A 21,819-nucleotide genomic window follows, 5' to 3' on the forward strand; every position below is an offset into this window, starting at 1 on the left:
TCAACTGAACCACCACTGGGTTAACAAAAAAATAAAGAAATTGAAGATTTCCTAAAATTTAATGAAAATGACCACACAACATACCCAATGCGAAGAGACTAGGAATACAAGAAACATACCTAAATACAATCAGTCAATATACAGAAAATCAACAGCCAACATAAAACTGAATGGAGAGAAGCTTAAGCCGATTCCTCTAAAATCAGGAACAAGACAAGGCTGCCCTTTCTCTCCATATCTCTTCAATATTGTACTTAAAGTTGTAGCTAAAGCTATAAGACAGCAAAAGGACATCAAGGAGATATAAATTGGAAAAGAAGTCAAGCTCAGGCTATTTGGTAATGATATCATATTTTACATAGGTATCATATATTTTACATAAAGAACCCAAAATTATACAAAGGAACTCCTACAGCTGAACAGCTGATAAGCACACTTTCAGGAAGTTTAACTCAAAAAAAAAAAAAAAAAAAAAGTAGCCCTCTTACATACAGATGGTAAACAGGCTGAGAAAGAAATCAAAATAGCCAAAGCAACATAAAATATCTTGGGGTAACTCTAACCAAACAAGTGAAAGATCTGTATGACAAGAATTTAAGTCTTTAAAAAATGAAGTTAATCCAGACGTTGGTGGTGCACACCTTTACTACCAACACTTGGGAGACAGAAGCAGGCAGATCTCTGTTATTTGGAGGCCAGCCTGGTCTACAGAGCAAGTTCCAGCACAGGCTCCAAAGCTACACAGAAACACTGTTTCAAAAACACAAAAAACAAACAAAAAAGAATAAAGTTAAAGAAGATATCAAAAAATGAAAACATCTCTCATGTTCATGAATAAGTAGAATCAACACAATAAAAATGCAATCTTTTCAAAACTAGTTTACAGATTCAGTGGAATCCCCCATCAAAATATTGGTCTGAACAGCTACAGGACTGGGTGGGGAAGAAACATTAGCCACTATCCCCTTATTTGGTCACTTTCTCCTCTTGAAGCTAACCAATGAAGTTCAGCTATCAAACTATTTTAGTCCAGTAATCAAAAGTCCCCTTTGGTTCACCTAATTAACATATCAAAATACACCACAGCACCCTAGCCCATTCTAACACACTTCCCCCTTTTTCTCTTCTTAAAAACAACACCTGTAAAGTTATTTGCTGCTGTTTTCTGCCTGAGTCAGAAATCAACCACTTTAACTTTTCTTCACAGCTTAATAATGGATTTCTCTGTGAAAACAGATGTTGCCTGTGGTTTGTGCCTGTCCATATTATCTACAGAATATAAAATCCATTTTTATATGGACAAAACTAAACAAACCTTAAGGACAAAAACTCAAAATTGTGCAGCTGGGATTTTCAGAAGAGTAGTAGAATACAAAATTAACAACAAATCAGTAAACTTTCTATAAAATAAAGGCAAACTTAAGTCAGACAACAGAAACCCTGGGAATAAGTCTAACTAAATGAAAGACTACAACGAAAACCACAACACAAAAAGCAATTTACAAACCCAATTCAATCCTTATTAAAATCCAGAACTAGAAGTTTTGAATTTATTTCAGTGGCAAAGTCCTGGGTTTGGCCCTCAGTTCCTCAACTGGGGTTAAGGGGAGACACGAACACACAAGATAACTGATAAGCAAAATGATAGAACCAACAGCAGACACAGAAAAACAAAATCTCAAGGTTCATATAGACATTAAAGGGAAAGATAGCCAAAATAATTTTGAGAAAAAAGAATACATGGTGGATCACCATATTCAACTTCAATTATAGTACACAGGCATAGCAACAAAAATCCATAAATATGGATCACTAGAATACAACAGAGGCTAAATATAAGTCCACATAACTACATGGACATGATTACTGAGAAGTAAGCAAAAAACACACAATAGAGAATTGACTGCGTATTCAACAAATGGTGTTTAAAAAAAAAAAAAAAACTGGGTATTAACTTGTAGAAGAAACTAAATTCTGTTTAAAATTTAACCCCAAATGGATCAAAGCTCTCAAAACAAGACCAAATACTTTGAAACTACAAGAGGAAAATGTAAGGAATATACTTAAATAGGTATAGGTAAGGATTTTCACAATAGGAGTTTAGTAGCATATTAAGTAACACCAACAATGTACAAATGAGATTCTAAGAAACTAAAAACAAAAACCAAAAAGTTTGTGAACAAAGAAGAAATCAAGTGAAGACTGTATACCAAATGGCAGAAAAATTTGACTATTAAATATGTGACGGAAGTTTAATAATTCACAAGAAACAAAAAATAAATAAAACTCAGAAGAAAATAGTTAAAAAAAAAAAAGATTATGAAACTAAACAAAAGTTATCAAAGGAACGAATGCAGTTGGATAGCTACAAAATAGCTAACAGTGGAATTCACACTAAAAGTAGTCTAAAATTTGAAATCAACACAGTCAAAATTACCATTAACAAGGAAGCAGATAACAAATACTAGTTCAGATATAGAAAAAAAACAAACTCTTTATACACTGTTGGTGGGAATATAAATTAGTTCCACTATTTTGGAAATTAGAGTGGTAGTTTCTTCAAAACACTAGAAATAATCTATCATGAGACACAGTCAAATCATTTCTGGTATATAACTTAGAGAATCTATACACTACCATAGGGACACTGGTACGTTCATGTTCACTGCAACACTCTTCACAACAGTCAGGAAATGTGAAATTTCCACAACTGACATGCCAATAAAAAAAAAATGTAGTTCATATACATGAGGGAATTTTATTTAGCAATAAAACAAAATGAAATTTTGGGGCAAATAGATAGAACTGAAATAGTATACTTAGTTAATTCTTGCCCAGAAAGATACGTATCACATATTTTCAATCACATGTGGATTGTGGCTTTATAAATCCAGATACATGTGAGTAACTCCAGGTATTGTAAAATTCAAGAAACTAAACAGTGACCACTGAGCAGAGGACCACTGAGGGAGGTGACATAATACAATACTGGTACTATGGATATGGAAGAAACAAACAAATGATATACAGAATTTATGTGCTTATAATCATGGTGAAATAATACTCACTCTTGCAAACATACAAATTCGTGATTTATAAAGCACAACAGATGAAACTAGAGAATATTATTTAAGTGTAACATGTAAGAAATATAAGTATTACATATTTAAATGCAGAAAGTCATAGTCTTTCCTCTTAATATTCTGCAAGTATCATCTACCTACTATTATTGGTCTACAATAGTTTTCATGAATTTTTAGCCAGGAATTGGTGGCATATGCCTTTAATCCCAGCACTTGAGAGGCAGAGGCAGGCCGGTCTTTGTGTGTCCAAGGCCAGCCTGGTCTACAGAGTGAGTTCCCAGACAGGCTCCAAAGCCACAGAGAAACCCTGTCTCAGAAAACAAAAAAGAGAATTTTATAGTCTCATTAACAAAGGAGATAATTAATTTAATCCATTTCAAGAAAAAAGGTGCCTAAATTTTTGGCTTAGTTATCTTTTTTAATAATCTATGATCGCACTTTGAAAATTTCAGTTTTCACCTATTTAAGATATCCAAATTATTTCATGCTTGTTCTTTTTTCTCTCCTTTTCTGTCAGCCAATTTACAGATCTCTTCCCATATTAATAATGCAAAGCCCAATTAAATTTCAATAATTTGAAAAATAATCTTAGTAATTTGAAACGTAACTAATCCTCTTTTGGCTACAGTTTCACATTAAAACATTAAATTACCTAAAAATATTTATTTCATATGAGTATTCAAGATAATGAAAATGTTGTATTTCAGACACAAACCTATTTTAACTTGATTACATATTATAAGACTACTGTCTATGCTTTCAATCTTATATCTATTTTTAATCTTATATATATATTAACATTTAAAATTTTTTTCTGGATCACAGAGTCAAACCTTTCTAGAATGTGGTATATGCATAAGAGCCAAATCTGGGCCAGGTGGTTTAAAGGTGGATTTTTAATCCCAGCACTGGGGAGGCAGAGGCAGGCAGATCTGAGTTCAAGGCCAGCCTGCTCTACAGAAAGAGTTCCAGTACAGACTCCAAAGCCAGAGAAATCCTATCTTGAAAAAAAAACAAAAAAACTCCTCATAATGATGGTCCTCTCAACAAAGAAACCAGTAATTTTATCTTATATCCCCTTGGAGTGAGGATCTAGGAAATTAAATGTGTAACTTCAACCTATTAAAATCAATTTATCAAGTCAAATCCTACTCTTGCTTCTAGATCAAAGCTTCTTTTTTTCAGTAATTATATACAATATGTGACATCTATCTTAAGTACCTATAATACAAATATTTCTTTTATTATTGATTTTTAACCAAACTGTCACAGAAAAAAACAAAAGAACTAAGAAACATTTTATATATTAAGAAAAAAAATGTGAACCAGAAAGAAACCTAGTAGGTGTAAGGTTAAATAATATACATAAAATTAAAACCATAAATATAGGATTATAATCTCTAATCCAGCTAAGCTAGGCTTAAATGTTCTAAATATAAATTTTTCATGACATTTTGAATATTTCTACATAAAATAAATTAAGATAAAAATTTATTATTTTAGGTATCTTTCATTATTTACAAGAATTGTTGTATTTTATAGGTAATAAGATTCAGGGCTAGAGAGATGGTTCAGCAGTTAAGAGTACTGGCTGCTCTTCCAGAGGATTCGGGTTCAACTGCCAAAAACTACATGGCAGCTCATGTAAACAGCAATGCATACAAAACAAATAAATTGCCAGGTGATGGTAGCATACGTCTTTTATCCCAGCACTTGAGAGGCAGAGGCAGTTGGATCTCCATGAGTTCAAGAGCTAGTTCCAGGACAGCCTCCAAAGCCACAAAGAAACCCTGTCTTGAAAAAAAAAAAATTAAAAATAAATAAATTTGAAAAATAACATTCATAAAAAATGAATTTAGAGGTATAAGAATAATTACTATGAAAATGTAAAGTAAAAAAGTAGTATAAACCATGAATGAAAATAATCTACTTCCCAATAACTTCATCCTAAAGTATATATACATGTCATCTTTTGCCCATAATTTTTATAATGACTTCTGGAAATGGATTTTCACCCAAACTCAACTTATATGAAGGGAAAAACCAACTTACCTCAGGCTGTAGCCTTTTTGCTCTTCTACTATAGCTATTGAATTTTGATGGTTGGACCGATTGTCTAAAAGGGATGCTATGAGGTTTATATTCCTTGTCTTTTCCTTCACCATTAAATGGTTCTGTATTACATTGCTGCATATGGAAAGAGGATGGTAAATATATATTGTAAAATATGCACACAAAACATATATATGTGTAAACAATGAAATTCCAGCAATGAAATTAAAAGTGTTTAGTCAAACTAATGTATAATGTTCTTACTTAAGATACCTGATTAAGTGAACCCTTCAGTTGAGGACAAGTAATAAAGTTCACTCATTCTAGACATGTACATTATGAAGTATTTTAAGGAATCTTAATAATTGCACAAAATATTACTAATTACCTACTTTTCGGGTAACAACCTAGTATAATTGCTCTTGTGTGAAATTTGGTTCATAACATCAACCCTAGGAAAGAAGGAACTCCCTAAAGTTTACATACCAGAATAGAACTTTATATAACCAAGTTTTCAAAGGTCAATTTCTGAAATGTATAGGTTGACATTTTTAAATGTCTACAATTCAAGATAAATGCCAAAATTATAAAGAAAAGGTAAGAATAAAAGAAATCAAATCTTGTATAAGGCTCCAAGTCAGCCAAGAACCCTCACCACAAGATTGGCTCCAGATTGAAACATTTCATAAGGGTAAATGATACGTTCATAGTGGGATCGTAGCAGGGAACCAATGTTTTTCCCTGATGGATAATTAAGGCGCTGGGCAACACGTGCCCACCGACGGTCCTTGCAGATTGCTTCATATCCACCTTCTTCCATCACAATCTAAAAGGATAAGAAAGAATATAAACAAACAGTAAACACAGTGGAGAAGTCTAAATACTGCATGAGCTTTAAAATGTAGAAGGTGCAACTCTCTAACACTAACCACTGCATCACTCAAAGATTAAGTCAAGAACATCTATCAGGTTCCATAATCACTCAGTCCCCCCTCCCCGCCGCCCCCCCCCCTCCCGGCTGTCCTGAAACTCAAAGATCTACCTGCCTCTACTTCCTGAGTGCTGGGATTATTGGTGGGCACCACCAACTTTCCAGACTAATGGTCACTCCTTTTTAAGCTTAGAGATAAGTTGTTTTCTAGTCAGAACTTTTTCTTTTTTTAAATTGAACAACTCTTACCTTACTAAGACTGTAAAGGTCCAAGATCTTCCTCTCCACATTAGGTATCTTTAATGATGACCCTTGAATTTCCCAGAATTTTGCAATCTGATCCAAATAGTTTAGTTTTACTCTAGTCTGGGCCTAGGAAGGAAAATGATCAGTAAATTAGGCTGATACCCACCCCCATTTTTATTTATTTATTTTATGTTACTTTTTTAAAAATGCTTTTTCAAATACTTGGCTAATTGTTTCAAATACATATTCTAAACATGATCTACTAAATCCGCATAATGTTATATGTACGTATGTTTTCAGGGCTGATCAAATGGTATGAGATAACCAACTGATATGCTATTCCTTGGTAAAGATTATTTCTCCTACTCCTTAGTTGCCTATAGTCCTTTGTCTAAGGTTCAAGCCTCCTGAGTTTTCTATTTTAATGTTAGTAGTAACATCATTGTTAGGTCATGTTTAGGCTGACATATTGGAAGACTTCATGAGCACAGCTTCTCTGATATTTCTAGGAAACACAAATTTCACAATATACTTTCTGTTCCTCTGCTTTTAAAATATTTCTGTTTGCTCTGCCACAATAATTCCTAAATCTGATATGTAAGAGCTGTGATAAATTTCAAGGAAGTGAAAGGTAGGATCAAGCATTAGAGAGGAATATAAGGTTGAAAGTAATTTCAAGGGAGAAATGGGAAAAATGAGGTCTAGGGCTTTAATTAAATTCGGGGGGGTTTATATAGAAGAAAGGGAAGAGCATAAAACAATAGTAAAGATGTCTGTAAAAGTCTTAAGAAACCATATTAATTATATACCTAAAATACATGTAAATTGTTATATGCATACTAGACATACTAAACATACATACATACACACACACACACACACACACACACACACACACACACACACTTTAAATAAATTTTTTCCATCTACCTACTCCCCAGGAGCCATTGTTATTTAACATTAAGTCCCAATACCAGATATAAGAAGCTTCATTTCTAGTTGTGGATATGGTTTTTCAAGAGACCTCCAAAACATTATGAGTTACTGCTATTACCTAAGGCTACCACCAAGCACTGAAGGTGTCTATTGCTAAAGACAAGAGGAACTTCAGACACAGGTCACAGTGGACCACAGATGAATGTTATCTGAAAACCTTTTCCCTGATACCAGAAATTATTATGTAACCTTCCAAGAGAGAGAAGCAACCAATAGTCCTACCCTGCTATGACACCTATGAATGACAACAATGACAATCATGACATAATAACAATAAGGATACAACAGTACCATGCATACCCTGGCAGTAACTAACACCTGTGCAATTGGACTTAAGTGCTACTTCACAAGAAAGAAATCTTATACCTAATATTAGAACCCTACCTTGACCTAGTGAAATCACAGACCCTGGAGAACCTACAACTGCCAACTAAAAAAAAAAAAAAAAAAAAAAAGTATAATTTCCAACTATATACTAAATACTTCCCCCTCAACACACACCTACAGATAAGTGTAGTTATCATCCCTGATCAAGAACTTTGAAACAGATACAGACCATTGTAGGAAAATAAATAAGTAACTGATCAAAATTCAGGGTTACTGAGCCCAGTATCAACTGATATAGTCAGGTTTACACTCTTCCCTGACCAATGGGGAAAAAATATGGTTATATAATATCACAGTTCTCAATTAGTTTTCCCTTTCTTAGTCCGTAATTCAAGAATAAATACGGAAGACTTATTTTTGCCTTGAATTCTACATCTGTTGAAGAAATCATAGGAAATTCAGAATTAAAAATATAGGTGGAATTTAGGGAAACAAATGAGAAATGTGGACAGGGCCAATGGCTTAACAAGTAAAAAGTACTTCTGTATAAACCTTTGTTAATCCATGAGACCCATGGGGGAGGGGAGATGACATGACACAGATTTGTAATTCCAATACTCCTAAGGTAAATTATTTGTTTACTAGATGTTGAAAAGACAGTAACTTTTTGGAATCTAACAGGCAAAGACTCTGGATTTACTAAGCACAGAAGCAGAAACAAGACAGAACTTGCCTCAAAAAGGTTGTCCTGTGATCTTATGAAAAGTGACACATGCATGAGCCTATTGTCTTAGACACAGTATTCTGTTAAAGACATGAATAAATTATATATATTTATATCCTTTGTAACTTTAACCTTAGTACACTGTATAATGGAATTCTGAGACCTTCATGTTCTGGAATTTTATAAACCAGAAGTGTCTTTTAAAGAAGACTCTCATAATCAATCTTCTAAGAAATGATGGCAGTGGAGTTACAATAAATAATAATTCATTTCAAAGGTTAAATTCCCAAGTCATTGTAAAACCACAAAGGAATATTACAACTTCAACTGTTCTATAAAAACACATTTCTTACCTCCAGTTCATTTAGCCTCTGGATTCGAGGAGTAAATCTGAAGTTATCAATTTCTACAGCAAAAGGAGGCTGCCAATCCTAGAAGGAAATAAAACTGAAGATTATGAGACAGTGAAATGTCATATTAGTGTTTAATGTGAGTTATGGTGGCTATTTGTTTTCCAGAGTTCTCGAATAATTTTATCTTAGAACTTCAAAAACTGACAACAGTAAAAAATAAATACAAGCTCCAACAAATTAAGTCTTCCAAAGGGCTGAAAATAAAAACTACATATACGCTTTTTCTTCCAATATAAACCTATTTTCAGTATTATGGGAAAGGTGCATGTAATAAAAAACATAACTGCTGATAACAAAAAGAATGTGAACACACACAAGAAATGAAACATCTATATAGTTGAATAGTTGAGGGCAGAATTTTATATAAAAATTTTTACATATTCTAAGCTGGGCATTGGTGGCACATGCCTTTAATCCCAGCACTTGGGAGGCAGAGGCAGGTCGATTTCTGTGAGTTCGAGACCAGCCTGGTCTACAGAGCGAGTTCCAGCACAGGCTCCAAATCCACAGAGAAACCCTGACTCAAAAACACCATTTTTTAAAAAGTTTACATATTCTTTACGTAAGCTGTTTAATATAGTGCTCCAAGGTCCTTTGAGTTTGGTTTCTTACGTAAGCCAAAATTCTAGCTTCAATTACTAGTTCAGGGTGTAACAGGAAGGACAAGCTTGTCTTGGAAATCAACACAAATTTAAAAGGCAAGAATTCCACATCCCTTTCCTTTTTTATTTTTTTAACATGTGAATGAAATTGTGTGATACTAAAACCGTGCCAGAGAAAGTGGCTAATAATATAAACTTGCATAGCACCCTTTGTTTGTTTCGGTTATAAATGAAATTTTTTTCTCTCAGGTGAAACGTGGTAAAGATAATTCGTTGACTAAAAAAGGAATTAATTATACATCTGCAGAATCATTTCAATTTCTAACCACAAGGGATATGAACAGCGAAAAGAATTTTCTGCAGTATGAAATAAGGAGCTAGAAGAATTCAAAACGCTTAAATGTGTAGTTAATATAAGGCCTTTTCAACAGCCACGGTAGACCCACAATCAAAGTCTTATTTCATTTTAAGTTTCATTTCAGAAGCTTACCGCAGGAGGACGAATCTTGCAAATGCCAGACTTCTCAGCAATGGGTCTGATTTTCGCTATATAACCAAGTGGATCTCGGAATTCCGCCCAGCTAGGCTCAAACACTGGGCATTCAGGCGGCGGTAGAAAGTCGTCAGATCCTGGCTTCATGACCGGCTTAAAGCGGTTATAAAATGCGATTCGATAAATTCCTACTAACTGCCACGAAGCACAGGAACTTTATTTTCTTCCAAATTTCAGAGTTAGCTTACTTTGTATTCTTAAAAATATCCACCTCTCCATTCAGGTCCACCATTTTTAGGCGGATTTTCCTGGATCGTAAACGACGTGTCGCTCCGCCGACTTCTTTTTCAGTTGTTATTTATAAATCTAGAAGTCGTTCCACCGATAAAATTGAAACTGCATAATCACAGGACAAAAAAAAAAAAAACAAAACAAAAAACCACTAACTAATACCTCGACTAAATTACAATGCATAGTTCAAAAACAAAATGTACCATTAAGATAAATACTGAGTCGGATCTCTTTTTTTTTTTTTTTTAAGAGATCACTGCGCAGAAGACGCCTGCGCAGTAGAAAGCAACACCACCAGAGCACCTATTGTTGATTGTTGAGCTGACTCCGGAAACTCAATCTTTTACGAATAGCAATAGAATTTTTCCCCCGACCGGACTAAATCGCAAAACCTTCACTTCATGGAAGAGAATTTGTGACTACAATACTAGTATTCCGGAAATTTTCGTGAAAATTTTAATGACACTGCACTTTTCATGCATACATTTATTCTATTTATACATATTCATGTTTGAATTTCAAAACTAAATATCCCATAAAACTTACAAAACCGGAAATTTAATAAAGGACATAATGTATGCAAAATAGTCATGTTATCAGTAACTACATAAACAGCTAAGGAAAGCTCCTTTTCTGAAATACTAGGAATAAAATGAAACTAGTTCTCTCTTAAATAGTAGATAAAATGTTTAAACAAACATGATTATCATGGCATATTCTGTCTTCCCTCACTTTCCTTTCCCTGTGTCTCTCCGTGCTCTCAACCCTTCCATTGTCCCTTCTGTAAAAACAGGAAATTCCAATATTGGTACTGCTGTATGAATATATTCATTCTAATTCATTTAAATTTTACGTTTAAAACAACGTGCTATGCTTTTATATTTCTAATTTTACTTATAAATTTTTACATGGCTGTGGTAAATCAAACACACTTCGGTGAATGACTACATACTCAGTAATGAGACTATATGGGCTTTTTAAAAGAAAGAGGAACACAAAGTTGGATGGGTATAGAAAAGGATTTGATTGCGTAGATCTGGGAGGAATTTGGGGAGAGGTGCATATGTTCAAAATACAATGCACAAAACTCTCAAAAAAATCGTAAAATATATTTCAAATAAAAAAAGAGATAAACTTCTTTTTCAAATTTATAAACAGATTCTGCCTTTTTTTTTTTGCAGCTTCACTAACACATTGTTGTCTAATTTACTGGCTTTAGATAATTCTGGATGTTTTCTTTATATTTCCTCAAGTTTGAAATATGAAAGTCTTAATTTGATGACTACCAGCAAATATGTATTTATTACACTATAATATTTTAAAAGCAAGTTTTAGCTAGCTGTCTTAGCTAGGGTTTCTATTGCTGAAAAAAGACACCATGACCACCACATCTCTTACAAAGGAAAGCATTTAATTGGGTCAGCTTACAGTTCAGAGGTTTAGTTCATTATCATCAAGTCAGGAAGTAGTGAAAGGGACATACTTACTCCAACCCAGAAATACCTCCCTATTCCAATAAGGCCATACCTCCTAAAAGTACCATTACTTATAAGCCAAAAATTTAAACACATAAGTACTTAGGGACTATTCTTATTCAAACCATCATACTGACATACAATTGAAAAATTATACATTGTATTCTAACATTTATATTGTTTTACCTGTTATATTAAAAGTTGTTGGCTTATTTTAAGGTTTGTTTGTTTTGGTGGGGTTTTGGTGTGGTTTGATTTTATTGTTTGTTTGTTTTTTTTTATTTTGTTTTTCAATACACAGTTTCTTCATGCATTCCTGACTGTCCTTTAGCTCAGTTTGTAGATAACTACTTATCAAGCTCAGATATCCACCTGCCTTTGCCTCCTAAGATTTGAGATTAAAGGCACAAACCACCATGCTGCCTGAATTAATTTTTGGATACATTATAAAATATACCTTTCATATTTTATATACCTTCCATACCCTTGAATGTAGTTATCCAGTATTGCAACATTTCATAAAAGTAGTTCCTCTATTCAGTGTGATGGGCCAGACTAACTTCATTTTAAAATTAAAAGCTGTTTTGTGACAAGGTCAAAATAAGTTCATTCCTGTTTTCTGTAAAACTTGGATTTGACCTCTGCTTAGGTCCTACCTTCCCCCCAACTCCCAGAACCTGACTCCCATGTGCCACAAACACCTGGCTTACTTTTTAAATTTTTTGACTACTGATTTTAAGTTTTATTTTCTTGAGGCCAGATAAGGAAAAAGGAAAAATTTCAAACTTCTTTCCATTTGTAAAAAAATGTTTTGTGTTTCTTTATAGTCTAAAAATGAAAAAAAATAATAATAATCAATGTTAGCATGTTTTTTTCTCAGTAACAGAAAAATATCTATTTTTTGTAGTATTGCTTTCATAAAAATACTAGAAATATCAAAAGCTGAATAATCCTAACATACAAATATGGACATTGTTGCCACTCTAGACTCTAGGCAGTAAAGAACCACATGGCAAACCCATACTCTAGGATAAACGAAGGGTTCAAGTTATTTCTTAGTATTGCTAAAACTTTTTAAAAAGATGTTACATTTACAAACTATTTTTCTTTCCAATGTTCCCCATCAGCTTCTTTTATCAGTTGTGCAATTTCCTTGTCTGGATCACTAAACCTGTTGTTGCAGTTTATGTTTGAACATACTATCAATATAATACAAGTACAATTCCACGAATTACTTGAATTTTAATGAAAAACAATAGGAATTAATCTATGTTGCCAGTTTTTCTTTTTTAATTTAAATTTGAAGCTCGTTTTACATGTCAGTCCCAGTTTGTTCATCATCTCATCCTCCCCTGTTTCCCACACAAACCCTGATCCCATCCCCTTTCTGCTCCCCAGGGATGGGGAGACCTTTTAAGGTGAGTCTTCAAAGTCTGTCATATCATTTGGGGATGATGCCAGTCTTTCATTGCTCCATTTCCTGTTAAAGCCCACTCTCAGAAAATACACAAGAGCTTTCCATTTATAAAGGTATTGTTCAATGTCATCTTGAAAACAATTCCAAAACTGCATGAGAACTACTACCGTGATAAAAACCTTCTGCCTTATTTGCACCTAGAAGTCTAACAATTACTAATCCCTTGCAGATTTCTCAAGGACCTTCTATACTCTTTATAATGAACATGGAAAAAAAAAACCCAAAACAAAGCCTCTTAGATGTGTAAAAATAGCTTAGTCGGGATCCCCACTATAACACCTGATATCCAGAACCCAGTGACATGACTTGCTCAAAGATATCCAGAAACAGCCCCAATGATACCTATTGGATAGTCTGTAAGCAGTGATCATAAGTAATACTCTGCTATGAACATCTGCAGAGTGTTTTTAAAAAAGAATGGACAGGTATTGGTGGCACACACCTTTAATACCGGCACTTGGTAGGCAGAGGCAGGCAGATCTCTATGACCAGCCTGGTCTACAGAGTTGGTTCCAGGACAGGCTCCAAAGCAATACAAACAGAGAAACCCTGTTTTGAAAAATCAAATAAAGAATGAATTGATGGAAGAACAGAAGGGAAGGAGAGAGGGAGGAAAATAAGTTAAATACAAAGATTAGTTTATAAAGTTGGTAATCTAAGAAGCCACAATCAAATTAATGTAGTACTTAAATAGTAAAATTTCCATATATTCTACTACATTTTCTGTAATGTTTCAAGACTATGTTTTATATCCTTCTATCTTTTAGCAATTTCCTAACTTCCTATTATGGGAAACTACAAAGTTTAATATAATATGGCATCTTGACCAGCCACTCTGAGTTTCTGCATCTAACAATATAATTTTATGCACTTTTAATATGTCTAAGGTATAACATTACTGTGTTTCTAATTAGCAACATGTGAGTTAATAAGTGAGGGGGACTGCTCAAAATTCATAAAAGTGTAACATTTCAAAGCCTTTCATCCTATACATTTACTGTCTAAACAATACAAAGAAATAGAAAAAAACTACTTGTTTTTTGTTCTGCACTAGTTGTTAAACAAACAAATACAAAAAGTAATGAAAAGATTTGCTAGATATGAACCCTTCCTTCAATTTTTACTTAGGTAGATTAGTACCTATAATTATAACATGGAAAAGATTATAAGTAGCTAACTTTGTACCTTTTCCTCTAAGTATAATGTTGAGAGTGTAAGGCAATGGTAGAAACTTTTATGAACACTGTCACAGAAACTGGAAGTATGTCAGGGAGTAAAAACATATGGTGTTAAGATATTAAGTTAGAATAAAAGAACAGCAATCTGTAAACTAAAAGTGTAATGTTCCAGTGTCACCAGAGGAAAGCAATGCTTTACCTGTCTATTAAAAATTACATCTGTTATGAAAACTCACTAAACCCTTTCCACTCAGGTAATTTATTAATTTTTGAAGAAAGTCAACTACACTAATTATTATCAGAAAATCAGGCAACTTTAAGCCTCCTAAGTAAAAAAATCCTTGGACAGGAATATTAAATATTGTCAAGATTCCCTGTTAACAAGGAAAAGATAAATCAAGGATGTTATCTATGATTTTTAAGGCAAATCTCAGAGACAACCAAAGATAATATATTAAAAATTAAAATCAGTCTAGGGCTGGAGAGATGGCTTGGCAGTTAAAGACTAGACACACAACCAAAATATAACCTCAATCAGTTTCTAAAAAAGTGAAAAGATGAAAAGGCTAACATTTAAGGTCTCATTGTGACACTGAACGTCCAAAAAAAAAAGAGACTCCAATTTGCTTCTTGCCCACGTGGCCTTGCTGTACTCACTCTACAAGTGAACTTTCTCTTTCACATTTTGGGTTTGCTTACCTCAAAAAAGCCTTCATTGCTTCTGAACTTTCTTTCTCTCCTTCAGAAGGTACAGAAGTACTTTACCTTCAGAAGGTACAGTAAGAACATATCTTTGTGTAACAAAGACAAATTACAGGTACATAGGATCTTTACACTTCTTTCTCAAATGCTGAAGGGACATGTACTAGTAAATAAGCAACATAAGAAAGAAAACAGAGTTAGAACTTGATATTTTTCAAGAGCTAGTCTTTGATTTTAAATTAAGAATAAAAAAAAAGTCTTAGAAATCTCAATGATCCAGTTTTCTAATAATACATAATTTTTATACTATTGAAAGCTAGCCGAAAGTAGAATGCAATACCATCAGGATCTAATGTGAATAAATGTTTCAGTTTACAAGAAATTACATTATAAGCCAGATTGATATTTACTCTTATATATCTGAGGAAAGATTTTATAAAAATATTAAATGCTGAGTTGTTGAAATTTCATGAGAAAAAGTAACATGCCAAAAAAAGACATAAATTTCTTCTTGAAATTTTAATTTTATAATTTTACTTCATACATGAAAAAACTTAAGCTATGGAACACAAAAGCTGATTACACATATGGATCAGTCAATGAATTAAATATCATCTCCATCTTTTCTTCCTATTCAAAAGCTTTCAGATACACCAATCAGAAAATGAATACAAATATGCTTATTTTAAAAGTGATGTATCCCTCTCCTTAGAGTTTTTTGCAGGTATTAAGAACTATTAAACATGTAAAAAGACATGTTTATCCATGTTAACGATGAGTCCATTATATGTATATTTTTGGGGTTTGGAGAACTGATCAGAGCACTTGCTGCTCTTTCAGGGGGATGGGGTTTGGGTTCCAGTAGCTATATCACTGCCTGTAATTCCAAATTCAGGAAATCTGAAACTTTCCTTGGGCTTTGGAGAGTACATATATTCAACATAAGCACAGAGAAACATACATACACACACATACATACATATATATGCATACATATAATTAAACTACATTCATTAACATTCCTGTACTTATTGTCCTATAAATAAAGAAATGTTGAGAAACAGAGCTTAATACAGGAGCCAGGGCACAAATGCTGATAAGAGGGACCTGGCAATGATAGGTGGAAGGAAATGGTTGTGATTGGTATAAACAACACTCCTCTGTCAGTTCAGATTCATTGAATCATCTGTGAGACACTCTTCTGTCTTGCTTTGAGATGTGTTACAACATTAGATCTAATAAAAGCTTCTCTTAAGCCAGACGTTGGTGGGGCATGCCTGTAATCCTAGCACTTGGGAGGCAGAGGCAGGCAGATCTTTGTGAGTTCAAGACCAGCCTGGTCTACAGTGGGAGTTCCAGGATAGCTTCCAAAGCTAAATAGAAACCATGTCTTGAAAAATAAAAATAAATACATAAATAAAGAAAGCTTCTCATGATTTTCATCTGTTGGCCTATTTTTCATTAGCATCAGTGTGCTGGTAGCACATGGAAAGAAGTAGCAGAAACAGTAGAGCAAGGATGAATAGAACAGCAGTAGCAACAACTACTGTCAATAGATAAGTTGCAAATGGTAAGGCAACTAAAGCAGTAGCAGCAATTTTAAATTTCAAATAGTAGAGCCAAGGAGGAAGATCAAGAGAAGTAATCAGCAAGAGGGCAAAGAGTCAAGGCTGAAGAATAAAGCCTTTAAGGTATCAGAGAAGATAAATAGCAAGCTCTTGTGTCTCAGGGAAAATTTTAACAATGTCAACAGATCTTCAGTGCCAATAATTCTTAATTTACAGGTTCCACAGAACAATAACCCTAATCCCAATACTGCTGCCAGCATAAAATATCAGTCACAGCCAAAGCATGGGACTGAAGAATCCTGATTTCCTATGAGTACAAAATAGCTCTAATGTTTGTGACATTTCAATATTTGAGGCCAAGATCTTGACAGTAGATGGTACTACTTCATTCCATACTTACTAGTGTATTTACTTCTCTTTGTGTCTGCCTGCCTGTCTATCTGTTTCTCTCTCTCTCTTAAACACACTGTTTACAAGCACTAAAAGAAACAAAATATGGGACTCAAGTGTGAAGCCATATTTACAGAGCATTTTGAAATATTTTTAATAATCTGCTTCACAGATTGAGTAGTTTTATTTTGATTTGAAGATTTTTTTTAAAGAAATGAAGTATACATTTTTAAAAAGCTGGCATATGATAGCATTAAAAGAAGTTGTCTGTCCTAACTACAATTTCTATCTCAGAAGGGCAAAGGAAATACTATGCAGGTATTTGATAATAATAATAATAATAATAATAATAATAATAATAATAATAATAAATTACTGGCATTGTAGTTACTAAATAGCTAGCATTTGAAAAAAAAATGATAATCTACCTAGGCATTATGAGTTGAATACACATTAATACTTTCAAAACATAAAGGCATGTCCAAGAACATGCAGTTAGTTGATAGATCAATGGTGAGACTGATAACTGGATAGCTTTCTTTTTCTGTAATAAAGAGAAAAACTATTTCCTTTAGACCAAGATCACAGCCATTGGAACCTTGGTTCTTGCTCCCACCCCATGGGGAGTAAGGTATTGGGGAAGGAAACTACTGTCTCCTGCTTATGCCTACCATACAGGAAAGTGGCTGTCTCTCAGAGGACTGTGGGTAGAATCTGAGACTTTCAAGACCTCTCACAGAGGAGGTGACATCTCAACTTTACAAAGACTTAAGTCATCTCATGAACATTAAAAGCTTTCTCTGGAAGACAGGTAACTTGAACAAAGAAACATAAGAATATTAGATAGATAAATGATAAAGAAAGATAGATGAACAGAAATATGTATAGATCATTCATAGATGATAGATGTGAAAGGGGTAAACTAATAAAGGGACCAGACCTTCATTCAGCCCCCTCCTTTAGCAGCCATGACAAGCTACAGAAAAGACATGTAAGTGTAGTGGGATATTCACTTTGTCTGCTTCTGTGGCACTGACCACGCCTATTGGGGGTGGAGCCAGTGGCAGATGTGACCTGTGGAACTAGGTCTGAGGGGAGCTGGGAACGCTCTCTTGCTGTCGGGACATGAAGAGGAGAGCATCCGGTGGAAACTGCTGGTGTTCATCTGTCTAGGTTGTAAGTTATTTCTCCCTGAATAAACATCTATTCTGCCTGTTTGTTTATCTTGATCCTTATTAAACCACAATATGTATGTAGGCCTCTGACTAAGCACACACATGACACAAAGAAAGTTCAGATCCCCTGGTCTCCTGGAATCTAGGGCCAAAAATGAACACAAAGCTCTCTGAGTCCCTTCCTCAGACCTAGATCAGTCACATTTGGCCCTGTCTCCACCCCCCCATGGGCGTGGTCTATGTCACAGGTGCGGACAAGGTGAATATCTCACTACAACCGTCCCCCCCACAACCCCCACCAGCCTCTTAGATGCTTGGTTCCTGGGAACTGTTTGGCCACAAAAGAAAATCCAGTGGAGATCAAAATCTGCCATGTTGTCTCCAGGATATAATGCTGAAAACTATTGGTATCTATGAACAATAGGCCATCTGCAAGTAACAAGACAAATCCATAAGAACCACAGAATGTTCCCTCTCATCACTGACCAATGAGAATAACTGATAGACAGAAATTTCATGCCAATATATGACTTTGAGAAATTTCCTTGATTGTTCCCCAAATGTCATCCAATCAAAAACCAAACCATACCTACAGTTGTAATCCTGTGATTTTTGCCTTTAAAAACCTGACAATAGACCCAGAGGAACTCACTTCCTCTGGTAGCTGTTGTGTCGGCCAGCTTCACCAGGACCCTGTCATGGATGGATGAACAATAAACCTTATGCATTTGCATCACTGGATCTGTCTCTCCCTGTTGGTCTTTGGGGATATTTGAGACTTGGGCACAACAGATGATAGACAAGGAGAGAAAGAAGAAGTGGTAAAAGAGATGACAACAGATAGGCAGATAGATAAGTAGATACTTACTCAAGTAAAAAATGTAACAGTGTCAGAACAAATGCCAAGAATATGAAAAACTAAAACAGTGTAATGAGAAAAATAAAAGAGACCCCAACTAAGTAAGGACCCCTGACTCTAGGAGACCGAAGGTTATGAGTAGTTCCCACAAGAAGAGGGGAGCCTGAGCTCATCACCAACTGTGTAAACATCACCCCATTGTTTCTTAAGAAAACTGGGAGCCAGGTAGCCTTTGTACCTGCTTATTGTAAATCCCCCAGACCCCAGGATGTCATTAAAGAAACAGGGAACTAAATAACCTTTCCAAAACCCCAGGATGTGTTAATCAACCCTACCTGAGCAGTTAGGTTGTCTTTGCCAAATATCCTTTATGCTGCAATTACCTTGTATGGAAACTTTGTACCTTGTGCATTAAGAAATCTCTGTAACCATGGAAACCTTATGACATGAGCTCTGGGGGCTCATGCCCCCTTTCTTGTTCTTTGCTCTTTAAAAATGCCTTGTATTTGTAGTTTGGGGCTTCAACTGTCCCCACAGAGTGAAGTCCCAGCTAGCTGGTTTTTCGAAATAAACACCTTCTTGTGTTTGCATTCAGGCATTATTGCTGGCTTCTTGAAGCCTTGGGGGACTCTTGGTGGTCACAACATACATACCTGATCCACAAATTATTAACTCCATGGTAAGGCCCTCAATGAGAATGGTGTTTAAGAACTTCCCAACAATGATTATAACTATTTTCTAACATCTCAGTGAAGATAAGAATATACTTAAAAAGAACAGAAATAAAGAGATGAATGAAATAATCAATATAAGACATGATAATTGAATTCAACAAGGAGATAGAAGAAAAGCCCAACAGAAATGATGATAATAAGAAACTCAACTTGGCGTTGGTGGCACATACCTTTAGTCCCAGCACTTGGGAGACAGAGGCAGGCAAATCTTTGTGAGTTCAAGGCCAGCCTGTTCTACAGGTCGAGTTCCAGGACAACTTCCAAAGACACAGAGAAACCCTGTCTTGAATAAAGTAAAATAAAACCCAAAAGAGCAAAACAAAAAACAAAACAAAAAAGAAGAAGAAAGAAGGAAAGGAGGGAAGGAAGGAAGGAAAGAAGGAAGGAAGAAAGAAGTAACTCAATAAGCCACATAAAAATGTCAGTGGAAATCATCTTCAGTAGACTGGATCCTATGAAAAACAGTGTAAGGGCTGGAAGACAAGGCTGTACCACTCAACACTGTTCAATGATAAAGCTGCTTAAATGGCTGAATAAAACAAGAGAGAGTATTGCAACATCACAAAAGACCAAACCTTGGGATTATAGGCATAAGAAAAACAGGTTGTGAACCATCACCATCCTCACTACCTCAGGCCTCTTAGATAGAAAATTACTGCCTCTTAAGAAGTAAGCAGAATGTTTAGCAGAGCATTCCTAGATTCAGGCTTGCGGTTTTACAACCAGTTAAAGAATAGCTCAGGATATTCTTCCTGCTATAGTTTTACAGCCATTTAAAGATGAGTTCAGGGCATTCCTTGAACTGACCCTTTCACCCTGCCCACTTGCAAACCCCCACTCACACTCTGCCCATGGTCCTATATAAGCCTCCCCTGAGAAAATAAAGTTTGACAGCTTGATCAGAATATGGACTTGCTGTTCTTCTCCTCCCTTCCCCGTTGATTCCCCTATGTGTCTCCCAGTTCATCTTTGATTGCCCGTGGGTCGGGGCAAAAACATACAAAATATTCTCAGTAAAAACATAAGAGAAAGTTTCTCCAACCCAAAGATTCTTACCAAATATCCAATATACACTAACAGAAAAGAAAGTGCCACAATATTGTAATATATTTAAAACACTAAAAACTCAGAATAAAGAAGGGGCATTGAAAGCACCAATGGTCAAATGTCAGGTCACTTATAAAGGCATTATAATAATGCCTTAATTGAAACTTTTAAAGCCAGAAGGGCCTCCAAAGATGCATTCCCACCACCAATGTATAGTACTATAAACAGTAAAATTATTCAGGAGAAATGTCTGCCCCAAACCACGAGAGTTCAACCTAGAACTCAAAAACCCAAGAAAGGGATGGGGGCAAGAGATGCGGGGGAATTGACCACAAGTGGCAAACTTTATTTTTCAACATGGAGCTTATATAGTCAGCAGAGCAAGGAGGTAGGCAATGGGGCAGGGGAGGTAAGAGAATGGTTGAGGACCAGGTGTTCTTGCAAGCAGAATATAGAAAATCACAAAGAGTGGATGTTGACATGAGTGGAAAGATCAGGAATTATGAGATCAAGAAAGGTTACTATGGTGATGGGGCTTGTGATATATACTAGGCTTGTCTTGCTAAATAGGGCTAGTTACTAAATCATCAAACCTTTGTGGAATAACTGAAGGCTCTAAATGTACAGCCAAGAGAAACAGCCAGAGTTCAGCCAAGATTTGTTCCATAACTGATCATAAATCCAGCCTCAGTTTCCAACAAATGTTGATGCCCATAAAGATGGCTTTACTCCATCTTGACCCAAGGGCACACAGTTCAAAATTGTCCTTAGCAAATCATAAGACATAAAGGTCAAAGTCATGGCTAGAGTAGGATGTTCAATTTTAGGCTTGGATATCTTATGCTAAATAACAACAGACCTCGTCTCAGGTATGGTTACTCCTGAACCATCAATGACAGGTAACAAGAAGTTAAATCAGAGGTGTGGGTACTGAATCCTTAGAATAGGTGAGGAAGAAAAGTCTGTTTGTTCCATATACATGAAACCATAGTCCCTTTTTTGGTTACTGTATATAAGAGTGGTGAAAATAAACTCATCGCATTTCAGTATTGACTG

The 21,819-nt window shown here is 35.0% G+C and overlaps 1 protein-coding gene across 1 annotated transcript in view; it reads right to left on the minus strand.

The window, feature by feature from the left end:
- Positions 1-10,193, minus strand: part of LOC127214695 (lysine-specific demethylase 5D) — a 72,834-nt gene extending 62,641 nt beyond the window's left edge. Inside the window, exons 1-5 of the mRNA XM_051174995.1 lie at positions 9,865-10,193; positions 8,713-8,790; positions 6,316-6,438; positions 5,791-5,961; positions 5,136-5,270 (exon numbers count right to left, since the gene is read on the minus strand). Of these exons, the coding sequence (XP_051030952.1) occupies positions 5,136-5,270; positions 5,791-5,961; positions 6,316-6,438; positions 8,713-8,790; positions 9,865-10,014 (657 nt within the window). The 5' untranslated portion in view covers positions 10,015-10,193. The remainder of the gene's footprint in view (positions 1-5,135; positions 5,271-5,790; positions 5,962-6,315; positions 6,439-8,712; positions 8,791-9,864) is intronic.
- Positions 10,194-21,819: the final 11,626 nt, after the last annotated feature.

This window comes from Phodopus roborovskii, unplaced genomic scaffold, assembly GCF_943737965.1.
Source record: "Phodopus roborovskii unplaced genomic scaffold, PHOROB, whole genome shotgun sequence".
Lineage (NCBI taxonomy): Eukaryota > Metazoa > Chordata > Mammalia > Rodentia > Cricetidae > Phodopus > Phodopus roborovskii.